This window comes from Phyllobates terribilis, unplaced genomic scaffold (genome assembly GCF_046119375.1).
Source record: "Phyllobates terribilis strain yellow unplaced genomic scaffold, ASM4611937v1 Scaffold_9__5_contigs__length_417890890, whole genome shotgun sequence".
Taxonomy (NCBI): Eukaryota; Metazoa; Chordata; class Amphibia; order Anura; family Dendrobatidae; genus Phyllobates; species Phyllobates terribilis.
In genome coordinates this window covers 309,604,862-309,626,226 of record NW_027362769.1, presented here as the reverse complement: position 1 = coordinate 309,626,226, position 21,365 = coordinate 309,604,862, and the positions used below count along the sequence as shown (strand labels likewise).

The 21,365-nt window shown below is 45.7% G+C and overlaps 1 protein-coding gene and 1 long non-coding RNA gene across 3 annotated transcripts in view; one reads left to right on the top strand and one right to left on the bottom strand.

Annotated features, from left to right (window-relative positions):
* Positions 1-20,874, bottom strand: part of LOC141162154 (uncharacterized) — an 80,966-nt gene extending 60,092 nt beyond the window's left edge. Inside the window, exon 1 of the long non-coding RNA XR_012250745.1 lies at positions 20,614-20,874. This is a non-coding gene — a long non-coding RNA (uncharacterized lncRNA). The remainder of the gene's footprint in view (positions 1-20,613) is intronic.
* The window catches only part of STAT1 (signal transducer and activator of transcription 1), a 1,113,083-nt gene that overhangs the window by 358,552 nt on the left and 733,166 nt on the right, over positions 1-21,365 (top strand). For both annotated transcript variants that reach the window (XM_073647949.1, XM_073647950.1), the window contains exons 11-12: positions 3,685-3,744; positions 4,616-4,645. In XM_073647949.1, the coding sequence (XP_073504050.1) occupies positions 3,685-3,744; positions 4,616-4,645 (90 nt within the window). The remainder of the gene's footprint in view (positions 1-3,684; positions 3,745-4,615; positions 4,646-21,365) is intronic.

Genomic DNA, 21,365 nt, shown 5'->3' with positions numbered 1-21,365 from the left:
ATTACTTAATGACACTAGTGCCAACTTTAAGACTTAATTTGTGGGCGGAGTTAGTGCACAATTTGTATGGCCCCCGAAGGATGGTATAAATATTCAAATGGCCCTTGACAGAAAAGAGATTCCACACCCTTGCCTTAGAGTAAAATGCAGCCCCCCATAGACTATAATGCGGCCTCACAGTCATGCAGTATTATGGTCACCACATACTCACTGAATATATATAAAAATTCAATACTTCTCCTCGTTCCCATGCTGCATCGGTCTCAGCTGAGCATCTCAGCAACTCCACTGCCTGGCACAGCATGACGAGCGATGAAGTGATGTCATCGCGCCCGCTGCGTCAGAGGCAGAGGGAGCATCAGGATGCTCCTGTCATGCACAGTGTAGAAAAGACAGTGCAACAGAAAGGGATGAGGGGAAGGGAGCCCAGACACTAGGGAAAGGGGGAAGTGGAGACCTCCTAGGCTGATCTACAGTCACCCTGTCTACCCCTACCGTCCCTATGTTGGTTCCTCACCAATCGCCGTACAGGAACCTATCCCTGTATTTCCTTGGCCCTAGATAGGGAAGGGGGGATGAGCGCTTGTCGATCCCCACTGACAACTAAAGACAGTTAGGGGAGACAGACAAGGGGAAGTAGCTTAGCTTGAGACTACTTCAGAGTGATGGCACACCCGTCTTCGTAGCACCAGATAGGAATTAAGAACTGCACTTGCTACAAGCCTTCACAAGGGGTCATGTGAATATCATCAGCTTCTCCCTATTGCAGACTGAAAGTATTTAAACACCCAGGCCAGAGTGTTAATTAGGAAGAGGAAGATATTTATTTTACTCACTTATTTAGTGCCATTAATTCCACAGCGCTTTACAGACATTATTGGTACTGTCCCCTTTGGGGCTCACAATCTAAATTCCCTATCAGTATGTCTTTGGAATGTGGGAGAAAACTGGAGTACCCAGAGGAAACCCACGCGAACACGGAGAGAACATACAAACTTCTTGCAGATGTTTTCCTTGGTGGGATTTGAACCCAGGACTCCAGCTCTGCAAGGCTGCAGTGCTAACCACTGACCCAGGTAGCCGCTGGGTCATAGAATGAGACAGATCTAAGAAGGTGTCTGTAATTGATCTCCTGCAGCCAACTGCAGGGTGATTGTCTGTCACATCCGACACACCCGTGACAACTCACTCTTCCACCATTGCTTCAACTGTATCGGCATCTATGAATGTGTGATGCGGGGAGACAGCACTGGCGCCAGGCCCCCCTGACTCATGGGGCCCATACTGGCATCTGACTGGGGCCCCTTTAGGAGTAGGGGCCTCAGGCAAATACCTAGTCTGCCTGCCCCTAACACCGGGCCTGCAGGTCACACAAGCGGAGCAAGCATGACTAGCAAAGTGCTTGTGTGACGTGTTTGATCTTTACATTAAAAAAAAAAAAGGCCCGCTCACCTGTAATATTAAATTAATATGCAGGTGCACAAAAATCCTATGGCGAATATACAGAGATATACATATACAGTTGTGCTCAAAAGTTTACATACCCCGGCAGAATTTTAGCTTTCCTGGCCTTATTTCAGAGAATATGAATGATAACAAAAAAATATTTTTCTATGGAGAACGGGCAGGGCAAAAGAAGCAAATTCCATAGGGATAAGACTGACTTTGAGAGTGGTAAGGCTTTCAAATGGCCCCATTATGGCAATATCAGACGACCTGGCACTATCCCTAAACCAGTTCTTTCTGCACCAGCGGGCTCTGACCTGTCTTCAAGTGATTTTTTATCATCCGAAGCCAGCGATCCAGAAGGTGCTGCAGGAGGGGGTAGAAGGAAGCAACATCATCGTCAGAAAGAGAGACAGAAAGAACAGGAACTAGTTTCCTTTATTTCTTCTCCATTCATTCAGGAAGAACACAAGGAGGTACAACAGGTTCTGAAGTCCAACACTGACAGCAACTCATGGTCAGCTAATTTACAGATTATTAACCTTTCCACATATGTGCTATCACCATTAGAGATCAATTTGTTATCCAGAGGGTTGTCCGTTTCCTCCATTAATGTCAATAAATTTGAGTTGACGAAAGACCTTTATCTCTTTTATAGACAGTTGACGTTCAAATTGCTGTACCACAAACCATTGGTTATTGATACTTTATCTGACAACAACAAACAAGTCTTTCAAGGATCTGCTTGATTTACTGGAGGAAAACAAAACTATTCAGGTAACTGAGGTAAATTTGCAGGGTGGTTGCCATACCAAGCCACACCATCTTTTAACCTTTTTTCCACCGGTGCAAATTTTCTTTGACACCGTTAGTATAGACATTCATAACTTGAAGCTCGATGTAAATAAACAAAACAATTTGAGCTTGATCGTTGTCATGTTGGAACGTCCAAGTACGTCCCATGCGCAGCTACCGGGCTAAGTGCAAATTTGCCTCCAGTATTTGCTGATAACGTGGTGCATTCATCATTCCTTCAACTGTTGCCAAATTTCCTGTGCCTTTGTAGCTCACACATCCCCAAAACATCAGCGATCCACCTCCATGCTTTACAGTAGGAATGGTGTTCCTTTCATCATAGGCCTTGTTGCCCTCTCTCCAAATGTAATGTTTATGGTTGTGGCCAAAAAGTTTGGTCTCATCACTCCAAATTATCTTGTTCCAGAAGTTTTGAGGCTTGTCTCTGTGCTTTTTGGCATATTGTAGGCTAGATACTTTGTGGCATTTGCGTAGTAATGGCTTTCTTCTGGCGACTCGACCATGCAGCCCATTTTTCTTCATGTGCTTTCTTATTGTGCTTCTTGAAACAGCCGCACCGCTAGTTTTCAGAGAATCCTGAATTTCAGCTGATGGTATTTGTGAGTTTTTCTTTGCATCCCGAACAATATTCCTGGCAGTTGTGGCCGAAATTTTTGTTGGTCTACCTGACCGTGGTTTGGTTTTTACAGAGCCCCTGATTTTCCTTTTGTTAATCACAGTTTGAACGCTGCTGACTGGCATTATCAATTGCTTGGATATCTTTTTGTATCCCTTTCCTGTGTTATACAGTTCAACTACTTTTTCTCGTAGATCCGTTGACAATTCTTGTGCTTTCCCCATGACTCACAATTCAGAAACGTCACTGGCTGCAAGAAAGATGCAAGAGTCTGTCTGGATCCCAGAAACTCACTCAGCTTTTATGCACACACACTGATTGCAAGCAAACAGGTCACAAGTGAGGATATTACCTTAAGTAGCCATTCAAACCCATTTGTGTCAAATTCTGAGCATGTTATAAGGTCAAAATCACCAGGGTATGTGAACTTTTGATCAGGGTCATTTGGATGTTTTTGGTTGTCATTAAGATTTAAAAAGAGAAAACACAGTAGTTTGACAATAAATGGCTTCACCCAACCAATAACCATGAGTGGAGAAAAAGGTTTTTTGTTATCATTCATATTCTCTGAAACAAGGTAAAGAAAGCAAAAATTCTGCCAGGATATGTAAACTTTTGAGCACAACTGTAGCTAATTTATGTAAAATGTAATTATATTACAAATTCTGTTGCACGGTTTGTAGAGCTTGGTTTATATTTCTAATTCTTTAAATTTGTCATTCATTATTTTTAAATTACAAACCTAAACTAATCTTGAAAAAAAAAATTAGTATGCATTGTGATACAGTTTTATTTCTTTCTTACAGGCTTTTGGTCAAACTTCAAGAGCTTAATTATCAGCTTAAAGTTAAAGCAGTATTTGATAAGTAAGTAGATGTTCGTTATTATGTACAATGAATCTATTTAAAAGTTTCAAGTTTCATTGTTGCTTTGTCTGTTCCAACAATAAACAAAGAAATGTCATTGTCCCTTAATAACAAAAAGTCTCACGCACATTTTATCTCAAGTTTTCTTTACTAAGTTTTTTTGATTTTTTTTTTTTCCAAAACATATCCCATAGACTTACTCAGGCGGCCAAGGTCTTAAGGTATATTCACAATTAGTTCAGAGCTGTACTTAGTGGTTCATTCAGAAGTCAGTTTTTCGTGTATGTGTTTTTTGTCCGTTTATTAATTTCAACTGGTTTATTCACCTGTCTATTTTTTTTTTTGCTAGAAAACAAAGACATGACCTTATTTGATCTACTTTGCGTATCAAAGTCGCCTGTTTAAGTTAACGGGTCTGTGGGAAAAAAATGGATAGCACGCAGATGCCACCTGCCTGTCATTAGAGGGCTGATTGTTAATTAGTAGTTAATTAGAGAAGCTTTGAATCTTTTTTTTTTTTGTTCATATGATAAAGCGGATGACACTCAGATTGTGAAAACTGACACAAGGGCCGAAAGTAGACCCAGCATACTGGACAAAAATGCTTAGAAAAAAATTTGTGAGAATTTGGCCTAAAAATGTATTGTACATGTATTCTACACAAAGATGTTTGTAATTACCAGTTGACTATCATTTTAGGGCACTTGTGAATACACCCTTATGCAATCTATTACTCTTATATCAAGTAATTTGGAGTGCTAGTAAAATAGCAAAAAGGAAGACCAAATATAAATTGTATACTTTGTTTTATATTTTTAGAGTTATGGCTGACTGTTATTTTGATTTCTATCTTTTTTTATTTATCCTTTAGGGATGTCAGTGAAAAAAATACAGTAAAAGGGTAAGTGATATCTGATGTTAAAGACTTTTTTAATAATATCTGTTAAATTATCTCTGGTATGTGAAATATGTTGATTACACAGCACCAGGTCCGGCGTCACTACTCGGCGCACCCAGGCAAGTGCCGGGGCTCTGAGCAAGCAGGGGGGCCCACTTGCTGTTGGGGACACGGGTACACTATGGGTCCTGTGAGTCGGGGAGCCTGGTGCTAGCGCCCGAGCCTAAAGGTGGGCCTCCCCCACTTGCTCAGTGCCCAGGCACTTGCAATACGTACCTCTCTCTGTTCCTCTGCAGCTCCAGCGACTTCCATGTCTTCTGAATCTGTGACTTCTTAGGGCAGATTGCGATGAAGACACTGCAGCGCGCCCTCTGTGCTGAGTAGTCACAGTGCTGGAAGACAGCGACGCTGAGGAATCCGGAGCAGATCAGCAGCCAGTGAGGAGAGGTGAGTATTACATTTTTTTAATGTATGTAGCATTATAAGGGGCCCATACTGTATGGAGCAATATATGGGGCCTGTACTGTAGGAGCATTATATCGGGTCCATCATCCTGTATGGAGCAGTATATAGGGTCTATTCTTTATGGAGCATTTATGGGGCCCATTATTCTGTATGGAGCAATATATGGGGTCCATTATTCTCTTTGGAACATTATATGGTATCCATTCTATATTGGAGCATTATATGGTGCACATACTGTATGGAGTCCCATATAAAAAGTCAAAATGGAAATGTAAGAAGTGCTTTTTCAATGACATTTGGCAGCCAAGTTATTCATATACTTTAACCCCTTTCTGATGGGGTCAGTAATAGTACATAGCTGCGCCCTGGGCCTATTGGGCCAGCTACATACCATTATGCAGACTATGATCGCGCCCGTACACAAGCGATGCAGGGCGATCGCTGCCGGGTGTCAGCTGAATGTCACAGCTGACACCCGGTGGTATGTGCCAGGAGCGGTCCCGCACCGCTCCCGGCTCATTAACCCCTGAAATGCAAAATGCTGCGATCCAAGTCGATCACAGCATTCCGGGAGCAAGGGGGGAGGTAAGCGCCAATACTTACCTCCCGTCCGGCATTCCACGATTTCGGAGTCGGGTCCCGGATGTTGTCATGGTGACCCGATGTAGTCATGACAACATCCGGGTCACCAGGAGGCAAGAAGTTGCTTTGGTTATGCGCAATGCGCAACCAAAGTAATTTCTCCCTGTGCAGCGCTGACAGGCTGTATATAGCATAGAGATGCTACTGCATCTCTATGCTTTATAAGCGATCAGACTGTGAAAAGTGAAAGTACCATAGTGGGACAATGTGTAAAAGTAAGAAAAGTCTGAAAGTGAAAAAATAAATTAAAAAATTTTTTTGTAAAAATATAAAAAAAAAATTCTATACTTTACCCATAAATAAATATTATTGTGAAAAAACAATGAAAGTACATGTATTTTGTATCACCGTGTCCGGAGCGACCTAACCTATAAAGCTGTCTCACTAGTTAACCCTTTTAGTGAACACAGTAAAAAAAAAAAAAAAAAAAAGATACTATATTACCATACCGCCAAACAAAAAAAATGGAATAAAGCACGATCAAAAAGACGAATGTACATAAAAATGGAACTGCTGAAAACGTCATCTTGTCCCGATAATAAACAAGCCGCCATACAGCTCCATCAGCCGAAAAATAAAAAAGTTATAGCTCTCAGAATAAAGCGATGCAAAAAAAATTATTTTTCCTATAAAATTGTTTTTGTGTAAAAGCACCAAAACATAAAAAAAAGATATAAATGTAGTATCGCTGTAAATGTACTTACCCAAAAAATAAAGCTGTCTTATCAATTTTACCACACGCAGAACGGCATAAAAAAACCCAAAAAAATAATTACTGAATTGTTGGTTTTTGTTTAATATGCCTCCCAAAAATCGGAATAGAAAGCGATCAAAAAATGTCACGTGCTCGAAAATGGTACCAATTAAAACGTCAACTCTTCCCGCAAAAAACAAGCTGTCACATGATTGTCGGCCGAAATATGGAAAAATTAAAGCTCTCAAAATATAGCATATAAAAACTAGTCTTTGCAAAAAAAAAAGTGTTTTTTTAGTGTGTGACTGCTGTCAATCATAAAAACCCAATCTGAATCTGGCATCGCTGTAATCGCACCGACCCGAAGAATAAAGTCGTCTAATCACTTATACTGCATGAGGAAAGGCGTAAAAAATAAATGCTAGGGTTAGGGTTGTGCCAGGATTAGGGTTGTGCCAGGGTTGGGATTTTTTTGAAAGTAAATAAAAAAATAAAAAATGATGACGATATGGCGACTAATGTTGAGTGCAAGTGCTCGCTACTTGAGTTTGCATCGGGTTCTCGGGTATGCACCGAGTATTGCGGGTGCTCGATTAGATTGCCTGCCATGCACGAACAATCCTCGCATGTTATTTTTGGGTGTCTAATAACCGTGAAACATGTGGGGCGGGGACTCGAGCATGTCACTCGAGCACCCGCGATACTTGGTGCATACCCGAGTACCTGATGCAAACTCAAGTAGTGAGCACTTGAGCTCAAGACTAATGACAACTTATTCAATATGATGACCTAATGTTACCAAGTTCTGTGCGTACCACTGGGTTCAAAACGTACACTATACCTGTTACGGATCCGGGTGGTGGAACCTCTGTGCTGCGGTGCAAGGAGGGACCAGAGGGGCGTAACTAGGTATCAACTCGGACTACTGACCAAGGTCGCACGGCGGCTCAATCGACTCCGTGAACCAGGGAAGGACCGAACAGAGGGACCAGGTGCTACTCTGGACCAGTCCTTGTATGAGAGCAGGTCACTCCCAAGGGTCAGAAGGTAGGGACTGACCGGTACAGCAGATGAGCACGGCAGGCGGGAAGACGGACTGGCAGACACCACGGGTAACTGGCAGGAGCCTCCCAGGTAGGCTGGTTGGTAGGCACGGCAGGTAACTGGTACGTTCTCCGGGTAGGCAGGCAAGCCTGGCCCATAGACAGACTGGCGGGTTAGGACCGTAGGCCGACCGTCGGGCTGGAGAGTGTACTTGGCTGGTGGACACAGGTAGACAAGCTGGCGGACTGGACTGGTAGTCAGGCTGGCGGACTGGACTGGTAGTCAGGCTGGCGGACTGGACTGGTAGTCAGGCTGGCGGACTGGACTGGTAGTCAGGCTGGCGGACTGAACTGGTAGTCAGACTAGCAGCGGGACCTGAGGGCTGAAGCAGAGTTTAGAACACAGAGATACAACCATGCAACGGCACCTCCTTTTTGGAGGAGGTGCCTTTTATATGAGAGGTCCTCCGGCCATTGGCTGGGGACTCATTAGGACGGCGCGCGCGACCCCTTTAAGAAGCAGCAGCAGGAGGGCCGGAAGATGCCGGGGCGCGGCGGTAAGGGGGACGGCTTCTCTGCCTGTCAGGGGGCAGAGATGCCGATGCTACAGTACCCCCCCCCCCCTTTACGCCCCCTTTTCTTTAGGTCCGAAAAATTTTTTTCAAGAAGAAGCGGGGCGTGGATGGTTCTCCCTGGGTTCCCAAGTTCTCTCCTCTGGGTCAAACCCCTTCCAATCCACCAGAAAAAAGGATTTTCCTCTTATCCTCTTGGTGGCCAGTATGTTCTCTACCTCATAGACGTCCTCAGTGTAGACCGGAGCTGGGAAAGTACCTGGATCGTCAGAAAAAGAATTAAGAACAACTGGTTTGAGGAGAGATACGTGGAAGGAGTTGGGAATCCGTAAGTTGGCCGGGAGTTTTAACTTGTAGGCCACTGGATTGATTTGCTTGAGGACTTCAAATGGACCGATGAACCGTGGACCCAACTTATAGGAGGGTATTTTTAGACGAACATGTTTGGAGGAGAGCCAAACCTTGTCTCCTGGACGGAATTGAGGCGGATCCAGACATCTCTTATCAGCATGTCCAAATGGTGGAAAATTCGCTGACCAGAGACTCCGCAGCAGGATTGTCCACTGAAGCGGAGACGGGAAACGGAACCCGGGGATGTTGACCGTAGACCACAAAGAACGGAGACTTGGAAGAAGATTCGCTCTCATGGTTATTATAGGAGAACTTGACCCATGATAGGAGCTCTACCCAATCGGTATGGTGAGCGTTGACAAAGTGCCGGAGGAAGCTGGTAAGGATCTGGTTGATACGTTCCACTTGGTCATTGGACTGAGGATGATAAGCAGAGGAGAAATCCAGAGAGACATCCAGCAGCTTACACGCGTAGCTCTCCAGAAGCGCGAAGTGAACTGGACCCCTCGATCATACACAATGTGGAGGGGTAGGCCGTGGAGACTAAAGATGTGATGGATGAAGTTCTTAGCCAGCACAGATGCAAACGGGAGACCAGGCAGAGGGATAAAGTGGGCCATTTTAGAAAAGCTGTTAGAAAAGCTGTCAGCGACCACCCAAATGACAGTACAACCAGCAGAAACAGGGAGATCAGTAATAAAGTCCATAGCAATGTGTTGCCACGGGGCAGCACATACGGGAAGAGGCAGGAGACGGCCGGCTGGAAGATGTCTGGGAACCTTGTTGCAGGCACAGGATGAACAGTCCTTGACGAGGTCTACAACATCCTTGCGCAGGGAAGGCCACCAGTAATGCCGGGTAATGAGCAGGAAGGTCCTCCGTTGGCCATCATGGCTGGCTAAGTTAGATGAATGACCCCAGTGAAGAACCTTCTTACGATCCGGAACAGCTTCAAACGTCTTGCCGGGTGGGAGACGAGACAGGTCCAAGGGAGCCACATTCATCACTTTGGAGGGATCGATGACCTGCATAGGCTCCTTCTCTTGATCGGAAGACGGGAAGGATCGGGACAAAGCGTCGGATTTAACGTTCTTGTCCGCAGGGCGGTAATGAACGATAAAGTTGAAACGGGCGAAGAACAAAGACCACCGGGCCTGATGTGGATTGAGTCTTTGGGCATTTTGTAGATATGCCAGGTTTTTGTGGTCAGTATAGATGACCACCGGGTGCAGAGCCCCCTCTAGCATGTAACGCCACTCCTTCAGCGCCAATTTGATGGCTAGCAGTACTCGGTCTCCTATAGAATAGTTGCGCTTGGACGAGGAGAAGAGCTTGGAGATGAAGCCGCAGGTTACCATTCTCCCGGACGGAGATTTCTGGGTGAGCACCCCTCCGGCTCTGGAAGAAGAAGCATCAACCTCCAGAAAGAACTGTTTGTTGCAATCCGGACGGTGCAGCACCCGGGCAGAAGAGAAGGCTTGTTTTAAGGAGAGGAAGGCCTCCTCCGCTTCGGACGTCCATTCGTTAGGATTAGCACCCTTACGGGTGAGCGCAGAGATGGGTGCAGTCCGGGAAGAGAAATGCGGGATGAAGAGGCGGTAATAGTTAGTGAAGCCCAGGAATCGCTGAATCGCCTTCAACCCCTCCGGTCGGGGCCACTTTAAGATGGCAGAGACTTTCTCGGGGTCCATCCGTAGACCAGTCTTAGAGATAATATAGCCCAGGAGCGGAAGAGAGGTCTGCTCGAAGAGGCATTTCTCAAATTCTGCGTATAGGTGATTCTGCCTGAGCCTAAGAAGGACCTAACGAACATCTATACGGTGTGTGGGTAGATCCGGAGAGAAGACTAAGATGTCGTCCTGGTACACCACCACGCATGAATATAAGAGGTCACGGAAGATGTCATTAACTAGTTCTTGGAAGACGGCTGGAGCATTACAGAGACTGGATGGCATCACACGGTATTCATAGTGGCCGTCCCGAGTATTGAATGCCGTCTTCCACTTGGCTCCTTGGCGGATCCGGACCAAGTTATACGCCCCACGAAGATCGAGCTTGGAGAAGATTTTCGCGCCTTTAAGGCTGTCGAACAGCTCTGAGATGAGTGGCAGGGGGGTATTTATATTTTTTAGTAATTTGGTTAAGTCCCCTATAATCGATACAGGGGCGTAGTGAGCCGTCTTTCTTTTTTACGAAGAAGAATCCAGCTCCAGCTGGGAAGGTAGATTTCTGGATGAATCCCCTAGCCACATTTTCTTCGATGTACTCCGACATGGCCCGGGTTTCGGCCAGCGACAAGTGGTTGATACGCCCACGGGGAGGAGTGGCACCGGGTACCAGGTCGATAGGGCAATCATATGGCCTATGGGGTGGCAGTGTCTCTGCCTCCTTCTTGTCGAAGACATCTGCATAGGACCAGTAAGGTGCCGGTAGACTAGGTAAATTAGCCGGAGTAGACGGCGGTCGAACCGGGCGAACCGGAACCAGGCAGGTCTCGTGGTAATCCTGCCCCCAACGGAGCACCTCACCGAATCGCCAATTCAGAACTGGTTCATGTCTCTGTAGCCAAGGTAGACCTAGCAATAGGGAGTGAGAGAATCCGGATAGCACATGGAAGGAGATCCTGTCCGAGTGCAATATTCCCACCTGAAGGGTTACAGACTCTGTGACGAGCAAGATGGTCACCGGAAGGAGTCTTCCATCCACGGAAGCGACTGCCAATGGTTCAGCCAGAGGTTTGGTGGGAATCTGATACTTCTCTACAAGGGACTGAGAAATGAGATTCCCGGCAGCTCCGGATTCCAGGTGGGCGGTTTCAAAGTAGCGGTTCTCTCCACAGCAAATAGAAACGGATAGAGTCAAGAGCGGATAGGATTTACTGTTGCCTAGGACGACCTCTCCGAGTGGTCCTAGACACTGGAGTTTCCCGGCTTCTCCGGGCAGGTACGGATCAGATGCTCCTTACTACCACAGTAGAAATGGCTCCCCTCGGCACGGTGTATTTCTTGGCGAGACTTGACCATCTTGGTCTGGTCGATCTGCATGGGTTTGGGCGAGCATGCCCGGGGAGTTGCTGGTTGGGATGCAGGTTTCTGGAAAACAGGAGCAAGATGAGGAAATCTTCTCTCCCGGGTAGTCTCCTTAGCTCTTTCCAGGAAACGGATGTCAATACGGGTAGCTAGTGACACCAGGTCATCCAGGGTGGTAGGAATGTCCCGGCCGGCTAGCTCGTCCTTGATCCGTCCGGAATGACCCTCCCAGAAGGTGGACACCAGGGCCTCGTCGTTCCAGGCAAGCTCAGAAGTGAGAGTACGGAACTGTATGGCATACTGGCCCACGATGAGACTCCCTTTTCGGAGTCGGAGCAGTGAGGAGGCAGTAGAAGTCCTTCGTCCGGGCTCATCGAAGACCTTCCGGAAGGCAGTAAGGAAAGCCGGAAGATCGGACACCAGGGGATCCCCTATTTCCCATAGAGGGTTTAGCCATGCCAATGCTTCCCCGGTGAGGTGAGTCATGATGAATGCCACCTTGTGCCAGTAGTTCAAAGTGCAGCGTGCACTGGTTTAGAAAACCCCAACATAAGACGGGGTCACCCCCAAAACGAGGAAGCGCAGAGAGCCAGGGTCCTGAGCTGAATGCCGTGGCACTGGTAGGCAGAGGCGCCGCCGGAGCTAGTGTCTCTCGGCTCGAGGCGCACACTCGTGGGACGGGCAGCGTGTCCAGGTGAGAGTTGACAGACCGCAGGTAGGTCAGGATGGTTTCCTGTTGGGATCTCTGACGAGAAACCTCCTGGTACAGGTCAGCAAGCGAAGGAGCCTGGGGGCCACTGGGTTCCATGGCCCGTGCAAACTGTTACGGATCCGGGTGGTGGAACCTCTGTGCTGCGGTGCAAGGAGGGACCAGAGGGGCGTAAATGTGACTCCCTCTGATCAGAAGGCGGAGACTGACCGGTACAGCAGATGAGCACGGCAGGCAGGCTGACGGGTGATCCGGGAAGACGGACTGGCAGACACCACGGGTAACTGGCAGGAGCCTCCCGGTAGGCTGGCTGGTAGGCACGGCAGGTAACTGATACGTTCTCCGGGTAGGCCGGCAGGCCTGGCCCATAGACAGACTGCCGGGCTAGGACCGTAGGCAGACTGTCGGGCTGGAGAGTGTACTTGGCTGGCGGACTGGACTGGTAATCAGACTAGCAGCGGGACCTGAGGGCTGAAGCAGAGTTTAGAACACAGAGATACAACCTTGCACGGGCACCTTCATTTTGGAGGAGGTGCCTTTTATATGAGAGGTCCTCCAGCCATTGGCCGGGGACTCCTTAGGACGGCGCTCGGCCCCTTCAAGAGGAAGGGAGCGCGCGCCATAAGCACAGTACTCGGGAAGCTGGGCCCGGAGCACGGCGTCTCTGCCTGTCAGGGGGCAGAGACGCCGATGCTACAATACACCTTGATAAAGTCCTTGAGGGGTCTAGTTTCCAAAATGGGGTCACTTGTGGGGGTTTCCACTATTTAGGCGCATCAGGGGCTCTCCAAACGCGAAATAGCGTCCGCTCTCCATTCCAGCCAATTTTGCATTCAAAAAGTCACACAGTGCTCCTTCCCTTATGAACCCTGCCGTGAGCCCAAACAGTATATTTTCCCCACATATGGGGTATCGGCGTACTCAGGAGAAATTGCACAAAAGATTTAAGGGTCCATTTTCTCCTCTTACCCTTGTGAAAATAAAAAAATTGGGGCTAAAACATAATTTTTGTGGAAAAAGTTTGATTTTTTTATTTTCACTGCTCCATGTTATAAACTTCTGTGAAGCACCTTGGGGATTCAAGGTGCTCACCACACATCTAGATAAGTTCCCTGAGGGGTCTAGTTTCCAAAATAGTGTCACTTGTGGGGGGTTTCCAAAGTTTAGGCATATCAGTGGCTCTTCAAACGCAACCTGGCGTCCGCTACTTATTCCAGCAAATTTAACATTCAAAAAGTCAAATGGCGCTCCTTCCCTTCCGAGCCCTGGCGTGCCCAGGAAAAATTGCACAACTAATTTTGGGGTCCATTTTCTCCTGTTACCCTTGCAAAAATAAAAAAAATGTGGTTCTAAATTAACATTTTTGTGAAAAAAGTTAAATGTTCATTTTTTTCTTCCACATTCCAAAAACTTCTTGAATGTGGTTTTGAGCACCTTGAGGGATGCAGTTTTTAGAATGGTGTCACTTTTGGGTATTTTCTTTTCTTTAGTGAATGACAGATCTCTTACCAGATCATCTAAATCTGATTGACTCAGCAAGTGCGGCTGACCCTCCTCTTGTACAGGGTCAGGAAAAACATCATGCCAATCAATAAATTCATCAGGATCAGAACCGTCAGTTTTAGTTGCCGTTCCTGTTGTGTTCTCTACATCGTGTAGTACTGGTTTAAGAGCAGGCTCAGAGTCAGGATACCCAATTTGACAGTCAAAGTAATATTGTAAGCTAGATGCACTCGTCTTGTCTGATTTTTGCGCTGATCATACATAGTGTATTTGCCACATATTTAGCTGAAATTGTCCGGATTGTTAACACATTTGCTTCTATCCATCTTAAGTTTCAAAACTGATAGCACTATAAAAGATCACTTCATTGAATGCAAGATTGTTTTAAATACTTACTGCTGACATCAGCTGATAGACCTGTCTTAGCGCGTCTGGACAGGTCCGGACATTTCCTTTAAAATATTTCCATTATATAATGCATTAATATTATAAGTGAATAGGCTTTGCATGTTTAACTTAAAATCTACACTTGTCAGGCAAATTCAGGGTTAATATTTGGAATATGCTTGTTCAATTTAGTATAATTGACATGTTCTCCTCTCAGTAGCAAAATCATTGTTGTGTGGTGTTATTGGTGACGTGTCCTTAAAGAAGCACTCCTCCTTTCAAAATTTTTATCCTCTTAATATTTTGCAATCATTGTATTTTGTAACACTGTGTACTTATTATTGCTCATTTTGCATTTCTACTAAGCTAATTATTCTCTTTTCCATTAGGTCTGTGGCATCACATAATGAAAAACTTACTAGCTGTATCCTTGTAAGCTCTATGTAGAAAAAGGTAGCACATTTTCCCTGTATGAGTCATAAGTCACTTCAAAAGTCACAGGCAGGGGGGAGGGTAGCTAGGTCATTAGTTGAAGAGGGGGATGATAAATGCAGAGACAAGAGACTTCCTGTCCCCACATAGAGCAGAGAAAAGAGAATAATTAGCTGGGTAGAAAGGCAAAATGAGCAATTGTAAGTACACAGTGCTATATAATCCTCTCTTCCTTTGTCATCAAAGACCTTGCTCTATCTTGGATCTCCTCATACCTTTCTAACCGCACATTTGGGCTTTTTAAAACCTATTTTCTCACTACAGTTTTAGTTTCTTAGTTTACTACCTGTGTATTTAAGGGTTAACTACATTGCACTAAAATCCTGAGGTGTAGCTTTACTCACAAGGGGTTAATTAAGGGGAAGGGGTCATAATTAAGGGTTTATAAGGGGCAGCTGGTTGGGCATCCAGTCCTTTGGAAGTGCATTGAGGTGAAGGGTGCATTGCTGGAAAAGGGGGAAAAAAAAACTCTTTAAATTAATTATATGCTTAATTGTAAAACACTGGGCAACACTTTAACTGAAAAAGACCTGGGTGTATTGGTGAACGACAAGCTCATGTTTAGTGGCCAGTGTCAGGCAGCTGCTGCAAAGGCAAATAAAATAATGGGATTTATTAAAAGAGGCATAGATGCTCATGAGGAGAACATAATTTTACCTCTATACAAGTCATTAGTGCGACCACACTTAGAATACTGTGTACAGTTCTGGTCTCCGGTGTATAAGAAAGACATAGCTGAACTAGAGCGGGTGCAGAGAAGAGCGACCAAGGTTATTAGTGGACTGGGGGGTCTGCAATACCAAGACAGTTTATTGCACTTGGGGTTATTTACTGTGGAAAAAAGAAGGCTTTAGGGGTGATCTTATTACTATGTACAAGTATATGAGGGGACAGTACAAAGACCTTTCTACTGATCTTTTTACTCTCAGGCCTGAGACGGGGACAAGGGGGCATCCTCTACATCTGGAGGAAAGAAGGTTTAAACATAATTACAGACGGGGATTCTTTACTGTAAGAGCAGTGAGACTATGGAACTCTCTGCCACATGATGTTGTAATGAGTGATTCACTGTTAAAATTTAAGAAGGGCATGGATGCCTTTCTTGAAAAGTATAACATTACAGGTTATAAATACTAGATTCCTTGATAGGGCGTTGATCCAGGGAACTAGTCTGATTGTCGTATGGAGTCGGGAAGGAATTTTTTTCCCCAAATGTGGTGGTTAGTGTTTGCCACATGGTTTTTTTTTTGCCTTCGTCTGGATCAACATGTTAGGCTATGGGTTTATCTAGATGGACTTAGTCTTCCTTCAACCTTAAAAACTATGTTACTATGTAACGGCACATTTAGCGTCTCCCATGCTACCTCCTCATCCCGCCCCCTCTTTGTTGGAGTCCTTCAAGTCTCGGTCCTAGGACCCCTACTCCTCTCCATCTATACCCTTGGCCTGGGACAGCTTATAAAATCCTATGACTTTCAATACCATCTGTACGCTGATGACACCCAGATCTACCTCTCTGGCCCAGATGTCACCTCTCTGCTGTCAGTATTCCAGCATGTCTATCAGCCATATCCTCCTTCTCCTCTCGCTTTCTCAAGCTCAATATGGACAAAACTGAACTCCTCATCTTTCCCCCACCTGATCTTTCTATAACATTAAATGACACCACACTTTCCCCAGTACCGTCAATCTGCCGGTAACCCTTGACTCTGCCCTGTCCTTCAAACCCCACATCCAAGCTCTCACCACCTACTGTCGCCTCCAGTTCAAAAATATTTCCAGAATCCATCCTTTCCTCAACCCTCAATCTACTAAACTGCTTGTCCATGCCCTCATCATCTCCCACCTCAACTACTGCAACATCCTCCTCTGTGGCCTACCTGCTAACACTCTCACACCTCTCCAGTCCATCCTCAACTCTGCTGCGCAACTGGTTCATCTCAAGCCTCGCCACGCCTCTGCTATCCCCCTTTGCAAATCCCTTTACTGGCTCCCAATTGCCCAGCATATCCAGTTCAAACTACTAACACTGACCTACAAAGCCATTCATATCGTTTCCCCTCTGTGCATTTCTGAACTAATCTCCCGATATATTCCCTTACGTAATCTCTGGTCCTCCTTATCTCCTCCACATTTATTCCTTGTTCCTCACCCAATCGCCTCCAAGATTTCTCCTGAATATCTCCCATCCTATGTAATTCTGTGCCTCAACACATCCGATTAGCCTCCACATTTGGATCCTTCAGACGGAACCTGAAAACCCATCTCTTCAAACAAGCTTACAGCCTGCCATGACCCTTCTTGCTGCCACCTCAACAACACTGGAGCTACTGCAACCCCCCAACCTACTGTCTCCTTCCCCGTTCCTGTAGAAAGTAAATAAGTCCTCTTCCCTCTGTATCAGTCTATCGTTGTTAGTTTTGTTTACTGTAAGTAATGTCTGTATTTGGTATGTAACCCTTACTTATGTACAGCACCATGGAATCAATGGCACTATATAAATAATATAATATGACTGCAATATATTCAGAGCATAAAAACTTTGATTAGAGGAGTGCTTGTTTAAGTTTGTTTGGAGAAATGTTAGATTTAGACTGTTCAAATTATGTTTAACCTCTGTTTGAGACTCCATGAAAAGCTTCTATCTGAAAACCTGAGTAACAGGGTTTGGACACAAACCTGATGGAGCCATTGAATATTGAGCAAGATGTTGCTGATAGTTCAAATAGGGTGTTATCCGATGACACAAGGGAAAGAAAAACCTGGGAATTGCTCACCTATTCCAGTTGTGTGACCACAACAGTAAAACCGATTGCCAGTATCCTTGGATCAGGGGTCCTCAAACTACGGCCCGCGGGCCACATGCGGCCCGCGGAGGACTTCTATCCGGCCCGCCGGGCTGTGAGCAGAGGAGAGCGGTGTCAGCGCCCGCTCCCTCCTGCTTGCTCAGGGCCCCGGCAGCCCGATACTTACCTCTCCCCGTGCCTTCGCAGATCCGCTGTCTTCCGCTGCAGCTCTGTGACGTTTCAGGTCAGAGGGCGCGGTGACGTCTTTACACCGCGCCCTCCCCTGAGCCGTCACAGGCAGCGCAGAGAGGGACAACGCCGGAGACGCTGGAGTCCGGACCTGAGCAGCGGGCAGCAGGCAAGGAGAGAGGTGAGTATTGGATTTTTTTTTTTAATGTATGGAGGCATGGGACATAATATTAGGGGTGACATCCTGCATGTGGAATTATATGGGGGGGGGTGACATCCTGAATGGGGCATTATATGGGGGGGGTGACATCCTGAATGGGGCATTATATGGGGGGGGGGTGACATCCTGAATGGGGCATTATATGGGAGGGTGACATGCTGCGTGGGGCATTATATGGGGGGGTGACATCCTGCATGGGGCATTATATGGGGGGGGTGACATCCTGCATGGGGCATTATATGGGGGGGTGACATCCTGCATGGGGCATTATATGGGGGGTGACATCCTGCATGGGGCATTATATGGGGGGGTGACATCCAGCATGGGGCATTATATGGGGGGGTGACATCCTGCATGGGGCATTATATGGGGGGGTGACATCCTGCATGGGGCATTATATGGGGGGTGACATCCAGCATGGGGCATTATATGGGGGGGGTGACATCCTGCATGGGGCATTATATGGGGAGGTGACATGCAGCATGGGGCATTATATGGGGGGTGACATCCAGCATGGGGCATTATATGGGGTGGGTGACATCCTGAATGGTGCATTATAAAGACAGGGGAGTGATATCCTGCATGGGTCATTATATGGGGGGGGGGGGGTGACATCCTGAATGGGGCATTATATGGGGGGGTGACATGCTGCATGAGGCATTATATGGGGGGGTGACATCCAGCATGGGGCATTATATGGGGGGGGTGAAGTGCTGCATGGGGCATTATAAAGACAGGGGAGTGATATCCTGCATGTGTCATTATATGGGGGGGGGGTGACATCCTGAATGGGGCATTCTATGGGGGGGGGGGGTGACATCCTGAATGGGGCATTATAAAGACAGGGGAGTGATATCCTGCATGTGTCATTATATGGGTGGGGTGACATCCTGAATGGGGCATTATAAATACAGGGGAGTGATATCTTGTACGGGGCATTATATGGTGGGAGAAAGGGAAATCCTGCATAGGGCATTATAAGGGGGAAACAGCCTGCCTATTGAGGACCTATGCTGCCTACTGGGGACATTTACCTGCCTATTGGGGACATTTACTTGCCTATTGGGGATATTTACCTGCCTATTGGGGACCTATGCTGCCTATTGGGGATATTTACCTCCCTATTGGGGACCTGTGCTGCCTATTGGGGACATTTACCTGCCTATTGGGGACATTTACCTGCCTATTAAGGACCTATGCTGCCTATTGGGGACATTTACCTGCCTATTGAGGACCTATGCTGCCTATTGGGGACATTTACCTGCCTATTGAGGACCTATGCTGTCTATTGGGGACATTTACTTGCCTATTGGGGACATTTACCTGCCTATTGAGGACCTATGCTGCCTATTGGGGACATTTACTTGCCTATTGGGGATATTTACCTGCCTATTGGGGACCTATGCTGCCTATTGGGGATATTTACCTGCCTATTGGGGACCTATGCTGCCTATTGGGGACATTTACCTGCCTATTGGGAACATTTACCTGCCTATTGGGGATATTTACCTGCCTATTGGGGACCTATGCTGCCTATTGGGGACATTTACCTGCCTATTGGGTACATTTACCTGCCTATTGGGGATATTTACCTGCCTATTGGGGACCTATGCTGCCTATTGGGGACATTTACCTGCCTATTGGGTACATTTACCTGCCTATTGGGGACCTATGCTGCCTATTGGGGACCTATGCTGCCTATTGGGGACATTTACCTGCCTATTGGGGACCTTTACCTGCCTATTGGGGACCTTTACCTGCCTATTGAGGACCTATGCTGCCTATTGGGGACATTTACCCGCCTATTGAGGACCTATGCTGCCTATTGGGGACATTTACCTGCCTATTGGGGACATTTACCTGCCTATTGAGGACCTATGCTGCCTATTGGGTACAGTTACCTACCTATTGAAATACCGGTTGATTTAACTTTACTTGTTCTTCATTTTAAATATTGTATTTATTCCTGTAATGTTTTTTTTACTACAAAATAAGATATGTGCAGTGTGCATAGTAATTTGTTCATAGTTTTTTTAAAAAACTATATTCTGGCCCTCCAATGGTCTGAGGGACCGTGAACTGGCCCCCTGTTTAAAAAGTTTGAGGACCCCTGCCTTGGATCATAGGTATTCAGAAAAGGATCCCAGGATCGAATAGTTGAATAGCAACTGAATAACCTGTCAGCTCAGACTGCAAGGAAGCAAATTATAGTCGTACAACAGTGGAGTGCCCTCGTCACTGCTATTTTCATGCTTCTACCAAAGATATAATCTAATTTGCTTTCCCTACTTTTTCTTACTTTCTAAAAAAATTAAGTGGGGATTGTGGTCCTAAAATGGCATGTTACTTCTAGTAGTGTGGTGTTTTAGCAGTTGGAGTGTAGGTGGTGAGGCGCAGCACTTTACAGTATCTGTGATACACCAAAGGGAATTTGGAAAAATAAAAAATATATAAAGGTTATGTTGATGCTGCCAATGACGTTAGCGAGGATGCAGTAATAAAAATAAGTACCTTTTTATTTAGGATCAAAATTACAAACCGGTTTTCAGCTCCAGACCGGAGCCTTCATTAGCATAAAAGCCTCTGGGCGTGAATTATGTGACAGAAGCAATCCTATGCTGATAGACGTTTAACAGCAACAGACTTCCAAAGACTTCCCAAGATAGTTACATTTGCTACATTTGTTTCTTTTTAATCCCTGCTACAACAGGGTTACTGAGTACTGTGAGGACCTCTTCTGGCTGAACGGTGAACTGCAACTCATTTATGTATGTTTCATAAAATAACTATTACTAATATTAAAAATGTGAAAATAAGCAAAATGAGTGGATGCTCTATATGAAAAATGTCACAACACATATGTGGTGGGGAAACAGGTATAAAACTCACCTCTGGTAGTTGTGCACACCAGGCACAACACTGTTGTTAAGTGATGAAAAGATGGTGGTCCTTGATTGCTGCCGCACCTTCTGCCCGCTCCTGGCCTCTTGCTCAGGAGCCGTGATGCAGTAAAAACCAACAAAGGGTGGGCGGTGGAAATCATCAGAGCACCACGCTCTGAGTCAGGAACCACCCAGGTCACATAAAAAAAAAAAAAGTTGAATTATTCAACAAACGTGTTTCAGGGATGATGTGTCCCCTTCATCATATGATTACAAAATGTATACCACGCACAGTGCTTTAAATGGGCAAGCATTGACGTGATTGGTTGATAACTAAATTGCATACAGGTTTTAAAAATCATGAGTATATATAAAATTTACTTGATTATAAATCATGGGAAACAAACCAATACAGCATCAATAGTACAAATCATATATACACTAAAAATTAAAAATGAATTGTTAAAAAGAAAAATAGATAATACTAAGCAAATACAAATCAATTACTCCTAAGATCCCATCCCCCTGGGCGGCTGCACTAGATCTAGATCAAATATTGTTTGGCAGGACTTATTTGTGTTTCTAAACAGAGCCCATAAATGTAATATTATTAATAATCAGAACCTAACCTAGCTAAGTTGTATGATGTTCATTCAATGGGTGTGCTCAATACTAATATTCAAACCCTCTGAATGCAAACTTATATATCCAGAAGGATTCTCTGTTATTCAGCCTCTGTATCCGATCCTGACTGGTCTC